Source organism: Carya illinoinensis, chromosome 1 (assembly GCF_018687715.1).
Source record: "Carya illinoinensis cultivar Pawnee chromosome 1, C.illinoinensisPawnee_v1, whole genome shotgun sequence".
Lineage (NCBI taxonomy): Eukaryota > Viridiplantae > Streptophyta > Magnoliopsida > Fagales > Juglandaceae > Carya > Carya illinoinensis.
In genome coordinates, this window is record NC_056752.1 from 54,159,409 (window position 1) to 54,182,205 (window position 22,797).

General features: G+C 35.7%; 3 protein-coding genes across 9 annotated transcripts; all 3 read right to left on the reverse strand.

Annotated features, from left to right (window-relative positions):
- Positions 1–2,416: 2,416 nt before the first annotated feature.
- LOC122288375 lies at positions 2,417–4,479 on the reverse strand. Its single transcript, XM_043095560.1, has one exon. The coding sequence runs from the start codon at positions 4,412–4,414 to the stop codon at positions 2,600–2,602; it is 1,815 nt and encodes a 604-aa protein (XP_042951494.1). The 5' UTR covers positions 4,415–4,479; the 3' UTR covers positions 2,417–2,599.
- A 2,174-nt stretch (positions 4,480–6,653) lies between these two features.
- LOC122288391 (protein NUCLEAR FUSION DEFECTIVE 4-like) lies at positions 6,654–8,849 on the reverse strand. The gene has a single exon (XM_043095561.1). The coding sequence runs from the start codon at positions 8,703–8,705 to the stop codon at positions 6,900–6,902; it is 1,806 nt and encodes a 601-aa protein (XP_042951495.1). The 5' UTR covers positions 8,706–8,849; the 3' UTR covers positions 6,654–6,899.
- Positions 8,850–16,778: 7,929 nt separating this feature from the next.
- On the reverse strand, positions 16,779–22,479 carry LOC122288407 (glycine-rich RNA-binding protein RZ1C-like). 7 transcript variants are annotated; one of them, XM_043095567.1, is made up of 5 exons: positions 21,926–22,477; positions 18,928–20,799; positions 18,672–18,826; positions 17,503–17,966; positions 16,779–17,280 (listed from the first exon to the last, which is right to left on the reverse strand). In XM_043095567.1, exons 4-5 carry the CDS (start codon positions 17,961–17,963, stop codon positions 17,040–17,042), a joined length of 702 nt encoding a protein of 233 aa, XP_042951501.1. In that variant the 5' UTR covers positions 17,964–17,966; positions 18,672–18,826; positions 18,928–20,799; positions 21,926–22,477; the 3' UTR covers positions 16,779–17,039. The 7 variants fall into 7 exon arrangements, with proteins under 7 accessions (XP_042951501.1, XP_042951500.1, XP_042951496.1 ...); XM_043095566.1 differs by having other exon boundaries at positions 18,672–18,831; XM_043095562.1 differs by lacking the exons at positions 18,672–18,826; positions 18,928–20,799 and having other exon boundaries at positions 21,926–22,125; positions 22,237–22,479.
- Between the last annotated feature and the right edge of the window lie 318 nt (positions 22,480–22,797).

Sequence of the window (22,797 nt, forward strand, 5' to 3'; positions counted from 1 at the left end):
CAAGTGAGATCTAAGGTTTTTTGTGGCTCATTTGGATATGGGAGATAGGGAATGGCGTGTAGGCTTGGTATGAGGCTAGGGTTTTGTGACTTATGGCAATTAGGGGTGGCGTGAAGGGCAAAGGGAAGGGATGGCTGAATGGTGTTTGGAAAGAGGGAAACTTCAATAAGTCTCAAGAAAAACTTATGAACATGTGAAAAAATTACATAAACAGAATAGATCTTGAGATCCACAACACCAAGCCGAGAATCCCAATGAAGGATTCGGCTCTTCACAACAACAATCCAATCCAACACACTCGACAACAATTACAAAGAGAAAATGCAAACAAACAAAGGAACCAAGCAATCTTTGATTCACGAATTGCACAAAAATTGAAAGGAAATCTCAAGATATATTAAAAAATAAATAGAATCATACATATTCACGAATTTTAAGGTGTGATCATTTTTAACGATTCATGAATTATACCCCAAGAAGCCCAAGTACAAAAGCACCGAATGATAAATCCAACCCTATGGCTGGCCACTCAAGTGTTCAAAATGACAAAAGATCCTAATGAAATGACTAAGGGTCATATTTATAGAGTTTACAATTTAGAAACTCCCAAAAGGTTCCTAGAAAATTAAAATAAATAAATAAAACAAATAAAATAATAAATAAACAAGTAATTAAATAAAACAAATAAAAATAATAAAATAGATAATTAGCCCATGGTGGGCTATGGTGGTGCATGGCCCACTACTAGACTAGTCATGGTCTAGTTCGCAGCTCGCTGCATGGCATGGCATGGTGCTATGCATTGGTCTGATGGTGGGCACGACATGGCATTGTGCGCGGCCTGCTGATGGTGATCATGGCATGATGCTAAGTCTAATCTTGATGGTGGGCACATGGTGATGTCGTGATGCTGCTGTGGTGCCCAGTCAAGTGGCCTGAGCTGTGGTCCTGCATGGCTTGAGCTGGTGGCTTGGGCTATGGGCATGCATGGCCCTAGCTGATGGTTTGGGCACTGGGACTACAAGGGGGCTGGAGCCGTGCGCTGGATGTCGTGCCCGAGGACATGCCACTAGCCTCACTAAGTGGTGCTGGGGCACACATGCCTGTGCGCAGGTGCATGCTGAAGGGCATGCACAGTCCTGCATGCATAGTTTGTGCATGGCCAGTAGCCTCCATGGGTGTCCGCTACGTGTCAGAGCCTGAGCCAAGGCATGCAAGTAGGTTAGCCATGTGACTGTCCCGACCCTCCAAGAGCCATATCGAAGTGTGGTTCCGGCAATCCTCCTGAGAGTTGTGACGGTATCTTCTATGTCTAAATCAATGATATGTAGACTGAATTACTATTAAAATTCTGGTTTAATGAGTAGTTAGTTGCACTCCTCACCCTTTCGTATTGTATATATAGGTACAATAGATTATCGATAAATACTAATAATAATTATATCCTTGGATCTAATCTCGTTGCCCTTTTTACCTTATTTATTTGACATGATACTCACCTCAGAGCTGTAGGGTTTATCCCAACTATCGTTTTATATGTCCTGTTATACTTGACGGTTACCAAATAGAGTCGTGCTGGCCTTCAAGATCTGCTCAACAACGTCGTTCCCGCTACTCATTGGGCTTGACGGTGCTATCCCGTTCGTCGATTAACCTTCTTATAATATGGGCTATAACATCGTTGATAATCTGCTGCACTGTCCCCCTCTAGGTGTGTAGCTGTCCACGCTTCACGATTACGTGTAAACGTGGCGCCTATTAAATGCATGGTTATTAACTTAGTAACACTCTCTTTGGGCGTGAATCTAGCAAACACCCCTGTTCACAAACATTTTTCTATTCTCTCTTTCTCTCTCTTATATTTTTATCCTTTTCAGCCAAATAAAAACTTGTTTCAACTGTGGTGTTAACCATGATCATTGATCATCATCCACCAGCCACTATATATATACTTTCTTTTGACTAAAAAAGAATCAGATTGTGTAAACTTACAAAACAGTACTACGAGACAGCTTTTATATGGAAGGAAACTTATGAAATAAAGGCTGAATCATATAGAAAATTAAATGATTTAATTAGAGAACATCTCTCTCGTTTTCCAAATTAAATTCTCATCCGAAGAAATAGTGTATATATATGTAGAGAAAAATCTAGAATAAAAGGAATTTAATTATAAGACAATTAGGAGATAATTCTACTTCATATGTAACTGATTTTTTTTCCCCTTTGCGGAGGATGTTTGGAGTAATTCGTATACGAAAAGCAAAGAACTAAAAGGAAAACGATATTTGCATTAAAAATAAGAGTACTGCTCAATCTATAAAGAAATAGCATAAAAATAATTTTATAAATTGATTTAGTTTTATTTAATATGTTAGATCAATTTTATAATAAAAATAACTATACAATTTAATAAATTATATTAAAATATTAAGACACATCAATTTATAAAATTATTTTTATATAATTTTTTTATAAATAAAATATTTTCCTTCAAATAAACTGAAGTATCTGTTCCGATCCTCAAATAAACGTACGTGCCCATGATCTGTGATCTCTTCCCTCTAAGATCTTTTCACTTTCGTACATTGTCATAAAGTCAGCGGCTCTGGACAGTACCATTGGTCTCGAAGGATTTTCCAGCCATCGCCACCTCCTCGGCTGCTGGCCCATTCTCCCGGAACTTCTTGTAAATGTCACTCTTGTAAAACTTCCTAGTCCTGAGCACCAGCACGAGGGAAACAAGCGAGCCAAGCAACGTCACTGCCGTAATTATAACGAAAGACAGTTTGAAGCAATATACCCCAGTACAGTTCAAAGCCTCCCCAGGCTTCCTCTCGTGTCCCAAAGCGGCCAGCTGCTTCTCAGCCTCCCTGTCGTATAAATGTCCAGTTACCCTAACGTTGAGTATGTATAATCCAATTGGGCTAGCCACTGACCCAAAATTGTACAGAGTCGAGTAGTATTTAAGGCCAAAAATTTCAGAAATTATTGCGAAAATTAACGGCCATTGTGCCCCAAAAGTAAACCCGATGATTATGGATGCCACATAGAGACCACCAGGAGGATTAAAAGCAATCAGAAGGTGACCAACGCATGCGAAAAGGAGGACTAGAGTGAGCAGGAGAGGGCGTGGGAATTTGTATTTTTTCAAAAGAATTTCGGAGACCAAACCCGACACCACCCGCCCAAGATAATTCCATATGCTTACAAGAGAGACAAAGGTGCTTATGCTGCGAGCTGGGTATCCGAGCGACGTTCCCATCTGTCCCAGATTGTCCATGGCCGTTAAGGTGCCTCCAACGCCACAAATTGCCGAAAAAAATAGTATCAACATGTCGATGCTGAAGAGTGTTTGGAGTATGGTATAGTCTTCCCCTCTATCCGGCGGCGTAAATATGGTTCCCCAACATGAAACTTGATTTCTTGCATCTCGTTCAGGGGCCAAATTGATTGTCGCAGGAGTATTACTGCAAGCTTGGGGAACGGAGAGTTCAGTACTAGTTTCCGTGCTCGGCTTCTCGGTGATTATTTTCAGCGCCTTGGAAGAGTCATTGACCGATAATTTCTTGCTCTTCCAAATATTACTCTCCTCCATGATAACGACAGCAAGCGGAAGAAAGAGCAAGAAAATTACCATAGCTGCACTGCCACTGTACTCGCTCTTCGTGAACGTAGCCTTTTGCTGTACTACAATCATGATCGTAAGAAACCCGGCGAGGCCAAGTGATATATATAAGAAATTATAGAAAACTTGGACCTCGTTCTGCAGCTTATTGAACTTCATGGTTCTTATAGTTCGTAGAAAAGCGAAAGATATCGCGGCCGGAAGCCATCCTACTAGCAAAATCAAAGATTTTGAGTCGTTACCATAGATAGCATGGTAGAGTTGGGTGAGTATAGCACCACTAAGGCCCACGTATCCCTTTAGAAGGCCTAACACGATCCCGCGGCTTTCTGGGAAGTTCTTCACGCAGGTGACGAGTGCTCCAGTGTTGGCAAAAGCCGTTGAATTTGCCCCAAGACAGATGTACAAGCACATCATCCATACGTGGGGCTTTGCCATTCTCTCGGTCACGGCCAGCCATATCATTAAGTACCCAAAAAAGTTGATGATTGCACCAAGTGATAAAACAAACCACGTGGGTGTTACCTCGGCGATGAGGCCGGCTGGGACGCCGACGTTGGTACCAACGTCCTTGAAGAAGTTGACCAAGTTGAGGGTGCTCTGGTCATATCCGAGGACGGATTTGAGGACGTCAGAGTACAGTGCAAAAGCGTAGGGTGTGCCGGCGGTGGACATGATTAGCAATGATGCGAAAACCGAGAACCATGGCCCTGTGAGCACTTGGGTGATGAACTGCTTCTTGCTAGCCAGGCCTCCACTACCGCCACTAGGTCTAGCAGGCTCCATTTCTTTCAGTACTCTGTTAGCCGCACCAAACAGTGGTACTTCTTGCGAGTTTTTTCTTGAAGAAAAAACTATAGTTATAGACACAAAATAATTGCGTGTGCGTATGCGTAAGAGACTCTGAGACATATATAGATAGAGATTGAAGCATTGTCGCTTTTAAACAGAAAAAAACAAGTAGAGTTTGGATTGATCGAACGGTACTTGATTGCTTAATTCTCAAATTGCTTCGTCATATATAGTAATTTTTAATGATCAATAATTTACTTGTAAACTTATTTATTTGGCCGTGTGTTTTTGAGCTATTTCATCTCTTCTTCTTAATTTCATCATATATAGCTAACGAGGCCTCGGAATAGAAAAATGTTAAGAGCCAACTTTCAAATATTAATGTGGTTTCACGAGAACTAGCTGGAGTTTGTGCTCTCGTGAATTTCCAGTACTATATTATATTAATGAATGGATGAACCAAGGAATGATCAAATGACCCAAAAGTAACAATAAAGGTACAGACCAGACCATATGCATGCAGGTCACAGATCGAGATGTTGGGACTAAAGGAGTCGAGCATGTTGGAACTTCATGCGATATGGTTCTAATTAGGCTCCTTAATTGAGTCTTGGTCGTCAAATACTACTGACCTTTACATAATCTAAAAGTACTCAGCAAAGAAGGCCAAAGCATGAGGAAGCCATAAAAGTAAGACCGAGGCTAATTTCTTTAATTAGTCATATATAATATATATAATGTGTAGGAAGCCATGCAGCTAACTAGGTCTTTAGCCGAAAAATAAAACAAAACTATATATACTTTATATTTGTGATTGTACATGATTTAATTTTCTCCTATATAAGCTAGATAGGTCCAACACAATCTGTCACTTTGACTATAAAATATATATGAGGACATGAAGAATGCCTCATCCGTTCAACTCTTGCACCCAGTTATCCACTTCATCACAATTTTCTTGACGGGGTAAATGGTCTTAGATTAAAAGAAGTTATATACAGGTCAGGGAATCCATTCATTGGACAACCATGGATAACTACGAACTTCGTAGATCACATTAATAGAAAACTTTACCTTAATTTATAGTAATATTAAGTATAGTTTAAACTATAAAAATTATGTGCACTCGTTTTAAAAAATAATAAATTTATTATTAAAAAATTAATATTTTCAAGATTTTAATAAATTTATCTAAATTAAAGAAATATATATATACGCCAAACTTACACGTACATCTAGGTTCCCTTTTATCTTTCTCTCACCATAAACTGAGCTGTACGTGCAGGTGCTTTCTGGAAGTTAATGGGAGGGTAGGGAAGGTGGTGACATGCATACTTGACTAGCTGCTAGCCTGGTCCGGTCTATCTGTACGACTATACCAGATTTAATTGGTATTGCTTCCCCCCTCATTTACAGATGCTGCAAGTCCAGTTGACTCATTTAATTACGAGTACTGCTTAGCTGCAAAATGATTATATAACAGTAATCTTATAAATTTATATAATTTATTGGATTTATTTTTTAATAAAAATAATTTTATAAATTATATAAAAATACGTTAATTTATAATATTATTTTTATGTAACCTTATATATTTAAAATATTTCTTTTTAATTATTAAAAGCACACCCGAGAGAATATATTATCTTTAATTACATCTTAATATCAAGTAAATATCAGTTTTACACTTCTCTCTCTTTAAACAGTATTATGCTTCTTTTAGATATATTATTTTATATTTAAAAAAATGATACAGTTAATTATATTAATAAAATATATAAAAAATACATAAAAATAATTATATATATAGAATATTTTATATTTATATATATTTAATTACATGATCTGAGCATCAATGATATATAGGAACCTAGCTTGAAAGAAATTAATGGCAATAGCCAAATTGGCCGCAACGTCCAACCCACCAACTAATTACCTAATTAATAGCTATCATTATTTATATATATATATATATATCATCGAATAATTAAGATGCATAAATAAAATAAGAAATATTTGTTTCCAGTTATTTGATACAAAGTCAATAAATATTTATAAAACGATAATGCTAATTAAAATCATGAAGACGCAAAATATTTTTCATCATAAATTAATTCCAAACACAATTAAAAAAAAAAATGCCGCGCGTACGTACCTGATCTAGAAATAACATGTATATATTGCCTCGCCTAGATAAAGAAAAATAAAATAAAAAGCATGAAATAGCAAGAAATTAAACTAAAGAAAAATATCCCAATATCACACTGAATTAATACATGTGTGTTACATTACATACAAACCAATGGGCCTATACTAACGTACTTCCCCATTTTACATCTTCGTTACGTTTATACCTATACATGATGATTATCCTTTTGCAATTTTTTTCCCTAATTAAATATATATATATATATAAAACTTGGTTGTTATCGGCATGCAGGCTAGGACGGTATTATCTAGGCATCGACCATACTTTTGACTACGATGGTCCTGTACCATTTGTGGTCGTCGCCATCTCCGTCTCGGCCGCCTTCGCGGCCTGTTCCCGGAACTTCTTATAAATGTCACTCTTATAGAACTTCCTTGTCCGGAGCACCAAAATGAGCGATACAATTGCACCGGATAAAGTCGCCGCCGTAATTATAATGAAAGACAACTTGAAGCATTCGACCCCAGTACAATCTAACTCCTTACCAGCTTCCCTTTTCAGCCCCAATGCTGCCATTTGCTTCTCAGCCTCCTTGTCGTATAAATTCCCGGTGACTTTCACATTGAGCAAATATAGTCCGATAGGACTGGCCACCGACCCAAAATTGTACAAAGTAGAGTAATACTTGAGGCCAAAAAGTTCGGAAATTATTGCGAAAAGTAATGGCCATTGTGCACCAAAACAAAACCCAATGATAACCGATGCTACGTAAAGTCCATTTGGGACGTTGAACGCGATTATAAGATGACCAGCACATGATAGTAAGAGGGTCAGAGTGAGCATGAGGGGCCGAGGGAAGTTGTACTTTTTTAGAACAATTTCTGAGCCAAATCCCGAGGCTACCCGTCCAAGATAATTCCAGATGCTCACGAGCGACACGAAAGTGCTTGTGCTTTGCTTTGGATACTTGTAAGATTTCCCAATCTGTCCCAAGTTGTCTATGGCCGTTAACGTTCCCCCAACACCACAAATTGCTGTCATGAAAAGAACCAGCATGTCAATGCTGAAAAGTGCTTGGAGTATGGTGTAATCCTCCCCTCTGTCTGGCGGCCTGAATACATTTTTCCAACAAGAAACTTGCTTTTCGGAGCTCGGTTGATCGGGGAGTGAATTTGTTGTGGCACCGGAAGATGCTGCTGGTGCAGATGGGGCGGCCTGATCTGGGTTCAGCTTCTCAGTGATTATTTTCAAGGGTGCCGTGTTATTCATCTCTAGTTTCTTGGTGTTCCAAAGCTTATACTCTTCCAAAATAACAACAGCGAGTGGTAGAAAGAGTAAGATAACCACTGCCGTGGCGGTCCCACCATACTCACCCTGCGTGAACGTCACTTGGTTCTGTAGTATGATCATAATCATCAAAAAACCTGCAAGACCGAGTGAAATATAGAGGAAATTGTAGAAAACTTTGAGTTCGTTCGGCTGCCGAATGACCTTCATGTACCGAATAGTTCGAAGAAAAACTAAAGATATAGCAGAAGGAAGCCACCCTATAAGCAAAATCAAAGACTTCGCGTCATCCCCATAGATAGCATGATATATTTGTGTGATTATAGCGCCACTGAGACCCACGTATCCCTTTAAAATCCCCAACACAGCCCCTCGACTTTCCGGGAAGTTCTTTACGCATGGGACAAGGGAGCCAGTGTTGGCAAAAGACTGCGAGTTTGCTCCAATGCAAATGTACATGCACATTTGCCAAACTTGGGGCGTTGCAATTCTTTTGGTCACAGCAAGCCACATCATGAAGTACCCGAAAAAGTTGAGGACTGCACCAATGGACAGAACCACCCACGGGGGCGTGACCTCGTTGATCAGGCCAGAGAGGACGCCAACATTAGCGCCCACGTCCTTGAAGAAGCTGAGCAAATTGAGGGTGGTTTGGTCATAACCGAGAACGGATTTGATGTCGTTGGAGTAGGAACCGAACATGTAGGTGGCACCTGCGGCGGACATGATCAGAAATGAGGCAAACACCATGAACCACCGACCGGTGATAACTTGGAGGCTCAGACCCTTCATGTCGGTCCACCGAAGAGGAGAACCGCCACCACCGATACCTGGTCCGGCAACTACCATTTTCTGATCCTTCTCTGTCTTTTAGCAACAGGTACAAGTTTGTTATGGAGATGCAATCATGCAAGAGGTGTGGCAGCCTTTCAGTGAATCAGCTTTGCTACATACATATATAGACACAAAAGAGGATAGTAGCATCGCGCATGCGTGCGAGAGAGAGAGAGAGAGAGAGGGTGGGGGCAATTAATATTCTTCTTTAGACGTCATGGTTGACTTGCAGTCCGTTTATTAGAATAGAAGCCCGAAAAAGCAAGTATTATGAAAATATGCCAATAAAATAAAAACTTTCTATATTTTCTGTGATCTTTTCTAGAAACTGATATTTTGAATATCTTCTAGAGATCTTTTCTAGGAACTGATATTTTGAATATCGGTTATGCTATATTATATATATATATATATCTACCTTTCTCTAAAATTTAGGCTCTATTTTTTCACCTAAATCCAACCCATATCCTTCAATTATTAATTGGTAAGGATCGAGTATATATATATATATATAGGCAAGCTGTGTTTTATGATCTTATCCAAAAGAAAATACTTCAATGAATAGCCATGTTGCTTTTTATTAGTGGAATATTGTGTGGCAGGGTGGACTCATTAGCTAGCCAAGTTTCCTTCTATCAATATCATCAATTAAAAGAGCTTTGCTACATGGAGTTATTTTACATATTTTTTTATATATTTTATTAATATAATTAGTTAAAATAATTATTTTATATTAAAAAAAGTGACATTATCAATCATATTAATAAAGTGCATAAATAAGTATATAAAAATAATTGTATATAAAATTTTTTATATTTTAATTAAAATATAGTTGAGCATTGCAAATTTATTATTTTTAAAAAAGTTTATCCTAAGGATTTTATGTTACTTATGGATGTGAAAAATCAAGCCACCGATTTGGACATGCCTTTCTTCTTTTCTATTTTTGACCGTCGAAGTACAGCTACCGAGTACTCTTACATATGTGACATACAACAAATTAATTAACTGATATATATACGTACAAAAAAATAAAAAGATCAAGAGAAATAAAGTACGTACAGATCGAAAGATCATTGCCTTTCTTGCGTACGTGTGTGTGTATATATATATATATATATATATATGTTGTGTGACTCCTTTACTTAATATTCCATTTCATTTTGAAATCTATTTGGAAAAGAGTTTTAGTGCATATAATCGAATTCGCGTGCCAATTTGCATATTAATATTATTATTTTTATATTTAAAATTTAAACTGACATAATTTTTCTTAAAATTTGATTTTCTAATCAATCATTTTAGATATGTGCATATATTAATACACAGAATCGCTTACAATTAAATTTTTTCTTTAAAAAAATAGAGCCATTTGAAATATAGATCATCGATCGAGAAGTAGTGCTACTACTACCGTTTGATTCTTATAATTTATGATTGAGTAAACGAAGAGGAAGGAGGGACAAGTTATAAACTAGATCAAAAAGAAAACTAGGGTTAATTTTTATTTACATAATAATATATGCTAATGTGTGAAGATTATAAAATTTAAATTTAATAAATATATATAATTAATTTTGTGCATAAAATTATAATAAAATTGAAAGTACATCATAACTCTAAATACTTCATGTATTAATTTCTATCTCTAAACACGATCGAGCGGGAGAAAAAATTAATAAAAATTTTAAGTGCAGTCATTTTTATAATTTTTTTTGTGAACTCTATTAATATAATTTAGTTACATCACTTTTTGTTAATAAAAAATAATTATTTTAACTAATAAATAATGTTGAACATTACTTTAATCTGACGTCATGCATGCCTACAGAATTTATTCTTTTCGGTTATCACAAATAAGCATGTATAAATTAAGAGTTTTGCTACATACAAGTAAAGTTACGTACTAATCTATATATTAATACTGATTCTTTCATACTTAAAAGTTAAATTAGTACTGTTTTTAATAAAATTTATTTTTTGACCAATCACAATAAATTAATGCACATATTCATGCACAAGTTTACTTGCAATTAAAATTTTCCATAAATTAATCGCTTTTGTTTACATGACTTCCAAAATGATTTGGCTAATGAAAGGTGATAATTAATAAATATTCGGATTTGAAAGTGATATATGAATCTTGTAGAAAGATTTTATTATTAAATGGAAAACAATGATGGATAAGTACTAAAGAAATATTCATCTGATAAATCATAAAATACCGTATATAAAAATTCCAGAGGATCTTAATTACTACTTAAAAAAAAATGATAGTTCTAATTCTGAGTTAATGTTACTTAGTTCCCCGCGTGTTCTTATCATGTTATAAAAAAAAAGGCAATAAATCAAATTAATTAGAACCAATTACGGAATAATAATTAGCAATTTATAAATCTTTTAAATGTAAACAAAAAAACATTAAACAATTTTTTGAGTAATTAAGTCACGTTTATATATATAAATTACAAACAATTATTGAAAGATTACTATATATATATATATTTATCAACTTAATAAGAAATGCGTTTGGTTGTTTTGTTTGAAATGTTAGACGTTATTTGCTAGATAAGGAGACCGACAGTAGTAGTACTTAAAGTTGATTGTCCAGACAAAAGGCCAGTGAGTCAGTTTTCTTAAACATTGACAATTATTAATTCACACGAAGCCGTCAGACCCAAAGATCGACATGATACGAAAATTAAAAACAAAATATAACTAATACAAGGAACCATGCATTTCATCACGAGTACTACTACTACTAGCTGTCTCGGACTTTGGAGTGCCGACTCATCAATCAACATGTGCGTGTATGATAGTCAATGTTTTACGCAACACATGTTGTGAAATATTTCACATTCCACACACAACACATGTTTACATACACAAAACACATTTCACAATATTTTAGGCAACATATGTTATAAAATAGGAGTATTTTTATAAAGTGATATTAATTTTATAAGATATTTTACAAAAATACCCCTTCTCTTACAATATTATTGTGTAAGATATTGTGAAATATATTATGTATTTATCATTTCCCAATTACAATTTTTGGGAATCAAATACGTACGACAATTTGGTCACGACTTTTTAAAAAGCAAAGTGCTTCACAAATTTGCATACTATATAATTAAATGCTGCACGGCATGCATGCGTGCAGCTTCAAGCTGTAGTAGTACTACAGATAGATATGCGAAATGACAGATCAACAAGAACCTGGGAGTTTGTCCGATGAAATTATTGGACACTATACGGGAGTTTGAAGATAAAATATTAAGGTATAATTCTACTTTTAAAACATAGAAATTAGTATAATAATATATATATTATTGTTATAATTAAGAGGCTGAAAATGAGTGTCTGAAATTCGATAAGATTAAAAAGTAATTTTTCCAACCATTTTTTAATTTATATATAATAGAAAGAAAATAAATAATATCTCTAGCTAATAGGATAGGCATGCGGCACATGAAAATAAATAATCCTAGTATGTCAACTGAGATTGTTTTCTCATTTTGATCATTCGTGTATTTTAATTTAAAAAAAAAATTATTTAATAATTAAAAAAGTAATTTTTAGTGTATTGGTATATTTTTTTTAAATATTTAAATATGTTAAAAAATGTAAAAATAAAAAAGAATAAAAAAAATGAAAAATGAGATTTGTGCTAGCAGGCACGCCCGATGGTCAAAACTAGACAACACGCTAGCATTTCTCTCGAATTATATTATTACTTTTTTACTACTATTCATAATTCTTTCCAACACTTTTTACCACCCAAACGTACGTAATTAATGGTTGTGATTCTTGTGAAGTGAAAAATATTTGTCATGCAAAAGGCAAGAAGCTGGCCGGTTTCTGTACAGAATTGTCGGCCGACATGAGTCGAATAAAATGATCGGACGAGTTAATATTCTCTCGAATTGTTGTCATTTTATGTGAAATTAGACGTCAAACGTACAATTATATATAATTATATGTGTGTGTATATAAAAAATATATATGTATATATGAGATCACAATGATGTACAAAATGGATTGAAAAGTTGATCGTCTTCTAGAGGGTATCGACGTAGCTTATGACTTTGTTTATATATATATATATATGCTCTCTCTCTCTCTCTCTCTCGCTATCAAATTGTATAGATGAGAATGCAAATAAAGCAGCACGCGGCCAACCAGCTTTCCGTCATATGTCATATTTGAGATGAGCGCATTGAAAATATATATATATATATATATATATGTTGTAGTATCCCAGCCACTGTCCCGTTGGTCAACGTCGATCTACGCTAGCTAGCCTCTCGTACGTGTCCACAAACATGCATGCGCATCTAATTAATTATATTACGATATTATTGCTGCAGCATGCTTGGACGTTTCTTCGTTATATATATATTATATATCTAATCTAGCTGCAGAAATTAATAATAATAATTAATGGAATATTCATGATAATATAAATGTCACACCAAAATAATGATCATATGCAATTAATATAAATGTCATGAGTCGTAAAAAAGGATTCTGATCTATATACCAGCTTCCACTCTCTCTTTATCTTTAATCCCCTGTATATAATGATATTCATCCTTCTTTTTTCTTTTCTTTTTGTGTTTTTTGGTTTCTCTTCATCGGTGGAATTAGAACTTAGGTATATATAGAGTTTGAATATATATGTATATATAGAACCTAGCTAGCTAGCTGTCTAGCATGCTGCAGCTGGCAGGTCGTATATGGATTCCAGACTATCATTAATGGAATATTGAATATAAATAAGGATGAGTAGTACGTACATGGTCCATGGAATGAGGCCATTTGTTTTCCATGGCCTTAACTTATCAGTTAGATCATAAAAATGTACGTGAAAGTTAAGTACTACTTATCACTCAAAAAAGACACAAGTCTAGGTAATTTGCAGTACTCATGTTTCGTCATGTAGAAGTAGCCATCAACATGATGACCAGTATCAGACACGACCAACGTGTAATATATATGTCTGTACTTTCTTAATTTCTTCTCAGTAATTAACTTATGTTAATGTTGCACATGATCTTGCCGATGGACAAAGTCAAAAACCCGCAGCTATATATGCAGCGCCAAAGTAACGTCATTTATTGATTGACATTCAATTTATTTAAAGTTATCACCATCCAACGTATGCATACTTAATTATAAATATGCACATCAAAATGCATTTTTTTCATTTATATATAAGGAACATATATAGTTATAATCAACTCGGCATCAACCAAACTCTATTATACATGATAATTAGAAAAAAAAAATCAATAATTTAAGACGATCAGCATATCATCTTGATCATCATCTTCACGAGTGCGGGCCGGTTGAAATATATAGTAATCGATCAGTTGCAGTTTCTCGGGAATAATTAAATCGGTTACCGTTAAGCAAGAAATTAGTAGAGATTTAGATAATATATATATGTATGTATATATGTATGTGCTTGTCATGTGTGACTAATTCCAACAATATTATAGTTGCCATGTGTGACTAATTCCAACAATCTTATAGTTGCCTAGTTGGACTTGGAAATCAAAGACAGCGACACCCATGCATAAAAGAGGGTTTAAAATTCTGTCATCTCGTTCTATGATCTTCTCCCACCTTTTTAAAATTCCTCTTTCTTTGGAGATCATAGAGTTAGAAATTCATGTCTCCTTTATTGTATTTTTTTATTTTATTAGTATTTTCTTGCCAGTTACCTCTTTCATTGGTAACAGAAACTTATAAGACAAGTTATATATATATATATAATATATTAATTATGTTATTTTTATTATATCAAGAAGATGATCATCAGATAATATATATATATATATATCAACCACCCTAGATATTTCATCATGTTCATGATCACTTTCCAAGTACTCCAACTACTACGTACGACGTCGTCAATAAGATTATAATATGAAATGTGTAGTAGGTCATTATTAATGTTAATTGTAAGAAACAGATCGTGATCAATTAACCAAAAAAATCATAAAATCTAGTAAATGTCAAACTTATTGGTAATCATGACTATATTTTCTAATAACTTGGCCACGTTGCATGCTTTGAGGTTCAAGTGTCACTGTCGCCCTTGCCATTACAACACCCATGCATATATTATCTATATATTATATACGTCAATGCCACTCATGATGATCACTATCGACGAAAATCTCTCTATCGCATATAGATATTGGAATCTTATAATTTTATTGAATGGTAGTCATATAATCTCTTCAGGGGGACCACAGTAACTTGAACCATACATTATGCCCACTTGCACATGACTCCCATGATGTAGTGGTACTACTGTTCTTCTTTCAAACTGCGACGTCTTTTGAATATTCAGCAAGAATATTTAAGCAGCTTTTAGGGGGTCCTGATTTCGTAGCAATCTTTAATTCCGATGAAATTTAAGTACCTGAAAAATCCTTTTCATGGTTTCCAAATGTCAATCTCGATCGAGATCATCATCTTCTTGTTCCCTTTTTTCTCCCGCTAACCAATTTATTTTAGGTTTCATGTTGTTGCTTCCAAGTTATTCTCAGTGCATGATGTCAAGTGGCAGACACAATTTTGACATTAATTTGTATTGTATATATAAATTAATAAAGTAATGTTATATACCACACTCTCATCTTAAATTTCATGATTGCACCACCACCACTTTATTCATCATGTGGGGAGCCAAGCTTTTCTCTCCACACATTGGTCTTAATTGCTCGTTTTGCCAGAACTCTAACGAGTCTAAACCCTAACATCTACGGCATCCACCTTCAATTTCTAAAGTTTACTTTAGATGTCGGGCAAAGAAAATGGCCAAAAGGAAATTGTCACTGTCATAATTTTTCTTCTTTTTGGCATGAAGTGTGACAGAGAAAAATCAAAGAGTGAGAAAGCAATTACGAAATCAAGTACAAATTATTTCGATATGCCCGGTTTCCCACGAAGAAGATCATCCCCAGAAGAAGAGGAAGAAAAAGTAGGGAAAAGAAACACTCCACGTGCATCTTCCAATTTAATTAATCAAATAAAAGTGAATCGAAGATTGTTCAAGAGCTGAACATGACGAATGATCATTTTTTGACCTTTCCACTTATGGATAATATGTGCAATTAATATGTACTTTAATCAACTGAAACTGAGGATCGATCGGAAGAAGTCCCTTTCATTCAGCACACATGTTTTGAATTTCTCTTTTGGCTCATTTGAGTGTTTCAAAATATTGTAGGAACGCAACTTTGAGGTTCAACAGTGACGTCTTCGGCGTTGAAAAACTCGTCCTATTGCTGCTTATAATGACATTATATATTAGGAGTATTCTATGCATACGCAGTTTAATATTCCATATTTTATATATATATATATATATCTATGAACTGCGTGATCATGATGAGAGCATGGCGTACTGTAACGACTTTTTATATTAATAATTAGTTTTGTTAAGATAGATCAACTCGCTCACACATGATTTTCTATTAAATATTTACTTAATTTTTCTGATATGGAAATTAAAATGTTTCTCATTTGTAGTTTATGCTATATATGGCGGAGATTATTATAAGAAAATTAAAATGGGATTTTCTTTGGATTATATAGTATTTGAAAATTATTTTGAGACATCAATAAAAGTATGCACTGTTATAATTACAAGGCTGGCGTCCAGTCCGACGATTGTGGGTTGGTGAAATATGTGAATATATTGTTAAATTTTATTTTTAATGTCGATTCCTTGAAATAAAAGATGGACTTTTCTCTTCTTCTATTTTTGTCACCATTATATCCAACTGTTTGCGCACGCCAACGTGGAATTCGGCTGAGCTTTACCTCTTATTATTGGTGCTCGACCTTCTTTCCTCCGCGGGAGGGCTCCCCACAAGTTTATTACTTTGCCCAACAATTGCGTACCTTTTTCTGGACATAAATAATTGAAACAAAATGTTACTAGTTACCACTAACGTATTTTTAATTTTTTTAATTTTTTAATTTTTATTTAATAATTAAAAAAGTGATTATTCGTAGAATTATATATTTTTATTTTTTTTAATAATTAAAACTATTTATAAAAAATAAAAATTAACCATTTGTGCTAGCGGTACGCCCAACGTTAACTGATGCACGGTCCGCTAGCACCATCCATAATTGAATGATCATTATACAGCCGTTTTTTTTTTGTACGGAAAACAAGGGTAATTACCAGACAAAGCGAATTCACCAAACCTACCGCTCATTCTAATTGTAACATCCTGACATTAGAAATAACAAAAACGTAACAAAGCGTTTACACCTACACCCAGGAGCTCCGACGTAACGCAACTGCATGCGAAACATTTAGTATCGGTCAAAGGAAGATGGGCGCCCTGCCCCATCGGGGCGTTCATAAGGTCCTGGTCTGTTCCTGTAACTTCTTCCCTCAGTCCTTGCTGATCCTCCTCCACTTCCATACCTGTCATTGGCCCCGCGTGAGCTACCATCCCTCTCATAGCCTGTGTCTTTGCCATAACCATTTTGAGCGTAACGATCTGAACCACGATACCTATCACTTGCAAATCGATCTCCACCAGAAGGGTACCTGCATTGTTTACAAATAAGTCAGACCACAGATAACAGGATCCATGACACCATGAGGGTACCTGCCCTTGACACCTTGTAACATATCTTCATTACCATCCAACCATATTTCACAAAACAGTACGGATGGCCACCATCATCATAACAAGGAGTCAGGCCCAAACAAAATGCAGAATGCATTACTTCTGTTACTGTTTTGAAAATAATACCACACGTTGGATACCTGTCACCGATAGGGCGATGATCACGGCTCCCATATTTGTTGTCTCTGCTATCAAAGCGGTCCCTACCTCCATCATATCGATCATCCGCATAGCGATCCCCACGGCCACCAGATCTGAATCTAGACCGTGAAGAAAATGAACCCCCACCCCGACCTTGATCACCACCTGCTAAAGGGCAGTCCCTCGCCCAATGCCCTGGGCGCCCACACTTGAAACAGTCATCTTGCCCAGCAGACCTGTCTCCTCCTCCATAGCTGCCTCTGCCACCAGATAAGTAGCCTCCTCCCCTATAACCACGGTCTAAATCTTCTCCCATTTTGGGTTCAGCCTTGTTCACTGAGATTACCCGATCACCTAACTCCTGTCCATGCATCTCCCGGATAGCATCTTCCATTCCCCGACGATCAGAATAAGTAATGAACCCAAATCCACGTGGTCGGCCTGTGTCTCTTTCCAACATGATCTACATAAACACCAGAGTAAAGGAATCATGCCAAGCAATAATATAGAATATAAATGCAACTAATATATAGATAGCATGACATGACTTATGCATCATCTGGCTACAGCTAAAAGTTGGTATGTTTAAGAAATACAATTGAAGTACTACTCACTCCAAAAGAGAACTGGAAGTTCATAGCAACCAACACAAAGAGATCCTTTTAAATAAATAAATAAAAAAGAATTGGCACTTCATGTAAGTATCAAAATTAAAAGGGATAAAAAAATTTCTATGAAAGGGAAGTAAATAAGAGGTATTAACATATCTCTATTCAAACAAGGTGTGCATGCGCATGACTTCTTAATTTGTAAATGCACCTACTAAAACCGATGTATAACACCCAGGAAAAACCAAACGAATGACAGAATTTCACGAGGATCAATAACAAGCAGACAGTCTATGATGTATAAACAAGCTCCAAAAATCGGCGTGAACTAGAATTTCATGCAACCATCTTTCAGTACTCCAGCACTTAACTTCTAAAGCTTGAGCCAATTCTTAAAATTAAGGAAAATGATATTGTCCATAAAATGGTGATTCTATAAAGGAAATTGACTTGAGAGTAGTAACTTCTAATACGACAGCAACTTCTAAACTTATTAGCTTGGAAAAGGTTAATTTAGATGAAAAATTATGTAGAGCTCAATACTGAAACAGATTACTTACGTTTCTTTGCCACTATGGATATGGGAATGCAATGTGTTTCACATTGCAAAGAGTTCTTAAACAACCCAGAAGAGTCGGCCAGATGGTACACGTTCGGAGTATAAAAGGTCTTAACCCACCACATAATCCGGCCTAAAATGATTACAAAATCTCACCTACTCTGGTCAACAGCGACAAACAATCAGATTCAGTATCTTCCAATCAAGAGGCCATCTATTCAATGACAAGCATCTAAAGACGAAAATATTGGATGTACCCATCTAGCTGTCCAAATCAAACTCCCCCAGAAATAAGCATCTTGTGGATATCGAGCAGCAATATTCTCAAGAAACAAACATTTCTTTCAATCATTAATCTTTTCTGGATTCAGTACAATCAATATATACCATCAATATAACTAATCAGATATGGTCTTCATTTTGGAAAATACATCCAAACTTTTCCCACTGTGCTGCTGCCTTCTTCAGCAGTTCATCAACCAGAACAAGCGAAATGATTGCAAGAATCAATTGGATACTCTGTTGAAAGATGACAGAAACTAATAACCTGTTTCAGCTGAAGAAGATAACTGACACGGAGCAAAGATAACTGTAGAAAATAGAGCCTAGGCATTACAATTAATACGGATAACTTTCAATTGGCATGACAATGGGTGATATGTACTAGATCTGTGTACCCTTAGATACTATAAAAGAAGTGCTACAGACACAGACATCACACAAAAATAAACCCACAAAGTGACATAACTTCATATGATATGTTAGATCTACTTTACAATCAAAGTAGCTTTACAATCTAACATATCCCATCAAGCCACGTCAGTTTGTGGATTTATTTTTGTAGGATCTCTTTGTGGCTAAAGCATTTATCTATAATAATACTGTCAAAGAGTAGAGTGGAGTAAGCAGACGACCACAAAGCAGATAGCAGATGCGAGTACCAAGACACCAGATTTGAATAGATTCAGCATCTCAGGCAGCCATACAATGATGCAATACACTCCAAACAATTGTTTTTAGACAAAGAAGTCAGTAATCCGTCCATTACTACCATGTCATGAAGCAATGAAGCATCAATATTTATTGTAGATGTGAGTACAGTTTCAGGCACCACAGCAATCCAGTCGAGACGAGTATATGCGATTTTAAGGCCAACTGTATGGATAGTCTATAGTTTCCCAAGTACAAAAACATGACATGACATGGCATGGCAAAACTGAAACTGATAGTTTGAGGGCTGTAGGCAAGAACTGTATAAGCTCACATACAGAGAAAAGACAAAGGTAAGGCTCATCCACACAACCCCAGCCATGCTCAAACAGTAGAGATGAATTTACTTACTAAAATCAGAGATGTTAACTTGGACAAGGCTCAAAAGCAGGAACCTTGGACACCATGAGCCCACTGCACTAGCAGACAAGTATCTCATTGCCATCTAAACGGGCTTATTGACTCGGACAAACTGCAGAATGTGTGTGGGGTAACTAAATTTGACTTAAAATCTTAAGACCATCATAGATGCGACCTCAATCAAATTATGATTAAAATCATATATATATCTCTTTGATCCTCCGATACGGAAACCAAACTGACATGAAGCACCATCGCTTCGAATCCATAAGACAAAGGTATGGCCAACCTATCCAGTTGCAAAACCTTTCCTTTTTTCACATCCGCTTGGATATTCACAATTCAGTCTTACTAGTGTAAAACTTGGGAGAGCCAACTAATAAAAAAGACCCATATCCTTTCATTTGGCTAAACCAAATAAAAATCTTCAAGCGAATGAGTGAACATATCACTTTCCCAAACAACAATCATTTTATTATTCTTCAGTTCCCCAGCCACAAAAGTCACGTAGGACATCAGTAGGCTCTGCCATGGTACTTCTCAAAGTCAGTCACATCATGTGAATTGTTTTGTCTGCCAGCTCTCACATCATTATATATCCATTCAAAATTTATGAGATTCTCTTATGGATCCCAACCACATACAAAAACCATCTTTCATTTGAGTATATCCTGGCTTGAAAACTTTATAAATCTGCTTAATCTAATCACAAGAATAACATTCAGTTTCAGCAACTTGAATGCAAGCACTCTGACCAAAGCTTCTATAAAAAGATCCATCTACAAAATATCAAAAGATGGTGACCACCGTTTCCAGAAAAGAAAGACAAGGAAATTAATATTATAAAGTTATAGAAGAATGAAGATAATTTATTTACTAAAGAAAACAAAAACAATATTAAAAGCCAGAAAAATGCTAATAACTTGGTAGAAATTGGAGGCAGACGCATCTGAGTTTTGTTTAAATTTAGCATGGGAAGGAATAAGCAACCCAACATCTTAAATTTCAAACAATAAATACAATATTTTCTTACAAAACTTCTCTCGACTCATTCTTTGAAGGGGAAGAGGATAAATGGATTTGCACAAGATTTGCATAAGAGGATAAGGAAACTATTCACCGATCACAAGATTTGCACAAAGAAAATCATTTGACACATCTATACACAATTCAACAGATCAATCATGGTAAGCTGGATAAATGGATGGCCAAGAAAACAGAGAACAAGAAGAGGGTGGGTGACGTGCAACATATATGTAATGCATTCATAACAAGTTTATTTTGAAAACCGAAAAGCTTTGCAAAACATTTAAGAAAAAGATTTTGCAGTTTTATCTACAACGCAAAAACAGACAAAAAAAAAAACAGTGCCAGAGGAATTTGAGTTCTGGCACTCGTGAATCTGTCCAATGGACTGTTTGACTTCAACTTCGAACAAAAACCATTACTTGTAAGTCCAAAGAAAGGCTATTAACGACATGAAGGCTTCAAAACTGTAATGCAATTTTAAATCAACCTCTAATCAGCCAATAGAGAAAATCAGAGATTGCCATGTTTAATAGGCGACTTCTGTCTTTTTATTTTTGATGTTTATTGTTTAAGTATCTGAGGAAGCGAAAATAAATAAACTACATTTACATTAAAAAGAGAGAAATTATGCGAATAAATTGTCGAAGTTTCGACTTCCCCTCTATCTTGCTTTTCCAAGTCCAACACAACAACTCGAATAAAGTCAAGGTAAGTTCTCCGCATCGCTGATGTAAGAGCACTCCAATAGAAATTCAAAAACGAATCATGTCGTTTCCTTCATTTTCTCAGAAACCAACCAGAGGACAAGAACGAAACGATAAAAATATAATAATAATAATAATTAAAAAAAAAAAACGAAATAAGAGAAAATCGTACCTGACATTCTAGAACTTTGCCGAAGCGGCCGAAAGCATGGTGTAGCTGTCGCTCAGTGACGTTCCACGACAACCCCCCGACAAATATTCGGTTCCCTTGCTTACCAGCCATCAATCTCTCTCTCTCTCTCTCTCTCTCTCTCTCTCTCTCTCTCTCTCTCTCTCTCTCTCTCTCTCTCACCAAAAAGAATTACTGAAAGTCTGAAAGAATAATAAAATTCGACGAGCATTCAACAGAGACTAACAAACAGAAACCCTAAATACTGTCTGTTTCCCGGGAAAAATTAGAAATTGAAAGGAAATAGTGCTGACCTGAGTCCTCGAGACTCCACTGCAGAGAGATCGAAGTGTTGCTCTGTACGTAATGGACCAACGGTGGTTAAATAGAGCAATTTTGTTAGCTTTCAGTTTTCAGTTTTCGAAACCCAACTCAACTGGATCGGGTTCTGCTTTTCCGGTTGTACCTTTGGAACTTCAACGCTATCTACAGGTATTGATGTACAATATTTCGCAAGAGAGCCGCAGGAATTGCAGAATGTGGGATTGGAGCAACAAATGGGAGTTAACAGGGCCTGCAGAGTTGTTTGGGTCTAATCGCTCAATGGCCCTAAGTTTAGGCCTATATTAATAGGGCCTCTGAATCAGGGCTTTCTTAGATGAGATTTGTTTACATAATTCTTTTCTTTACATAATTCTTAGATGAGATTTGGGAATAAAAGGTTGCCCTAATCTTTTTTATAAGTAATGCTATATATAATTATAAAATATATAAGTACTATACAGTCACTTTGAAAAAGAGTAAAATTTATTATTAAAAAATTATTATTTTTATATGATTCTTATTCACTTTTTTCAAAATGATTACGATGCTTA

Bases quoted from the DNA above. Each gene is read 5' to 3' on its own strand.
- LOC122288375 (XM_043095560.1), bottom strand. From the start codon at position 4,414: ATGGAGCCTGCTAGACCTAGTGGCGGTAGTGGAGGCCTGGCTAGCAAG.
- LOC122288391 (XM_043095561.1), bottom strand. From the start codon at position 8,705: ATGGTAGTTGCCGGACCAGGTATCGGTGGTGGCGGTTCTCCTCTTCGG.
- LOC122288407 (XM_043095562.1), bottom strand. From the start codon at position 22,036: ATGGCTGGTAAGCAAGGGAACCGAATATTTGTCGGGGGGTTGTCGTGG. The intron at 17,967-21,925 runs GTACGATTTTCT...GTGTTTATGTAG, and splicing joins GCAAAGTTCTAGAATGTCAG to ATCATGTTGGAAAGAGACAC. The intron at 17,281-17,502 runs GTATCCAACGTG...TAAACAATGCAG, and splicing joins CATCGCCCTATCGGTGACAG to GTACCCTTCTGGTGGAGATC.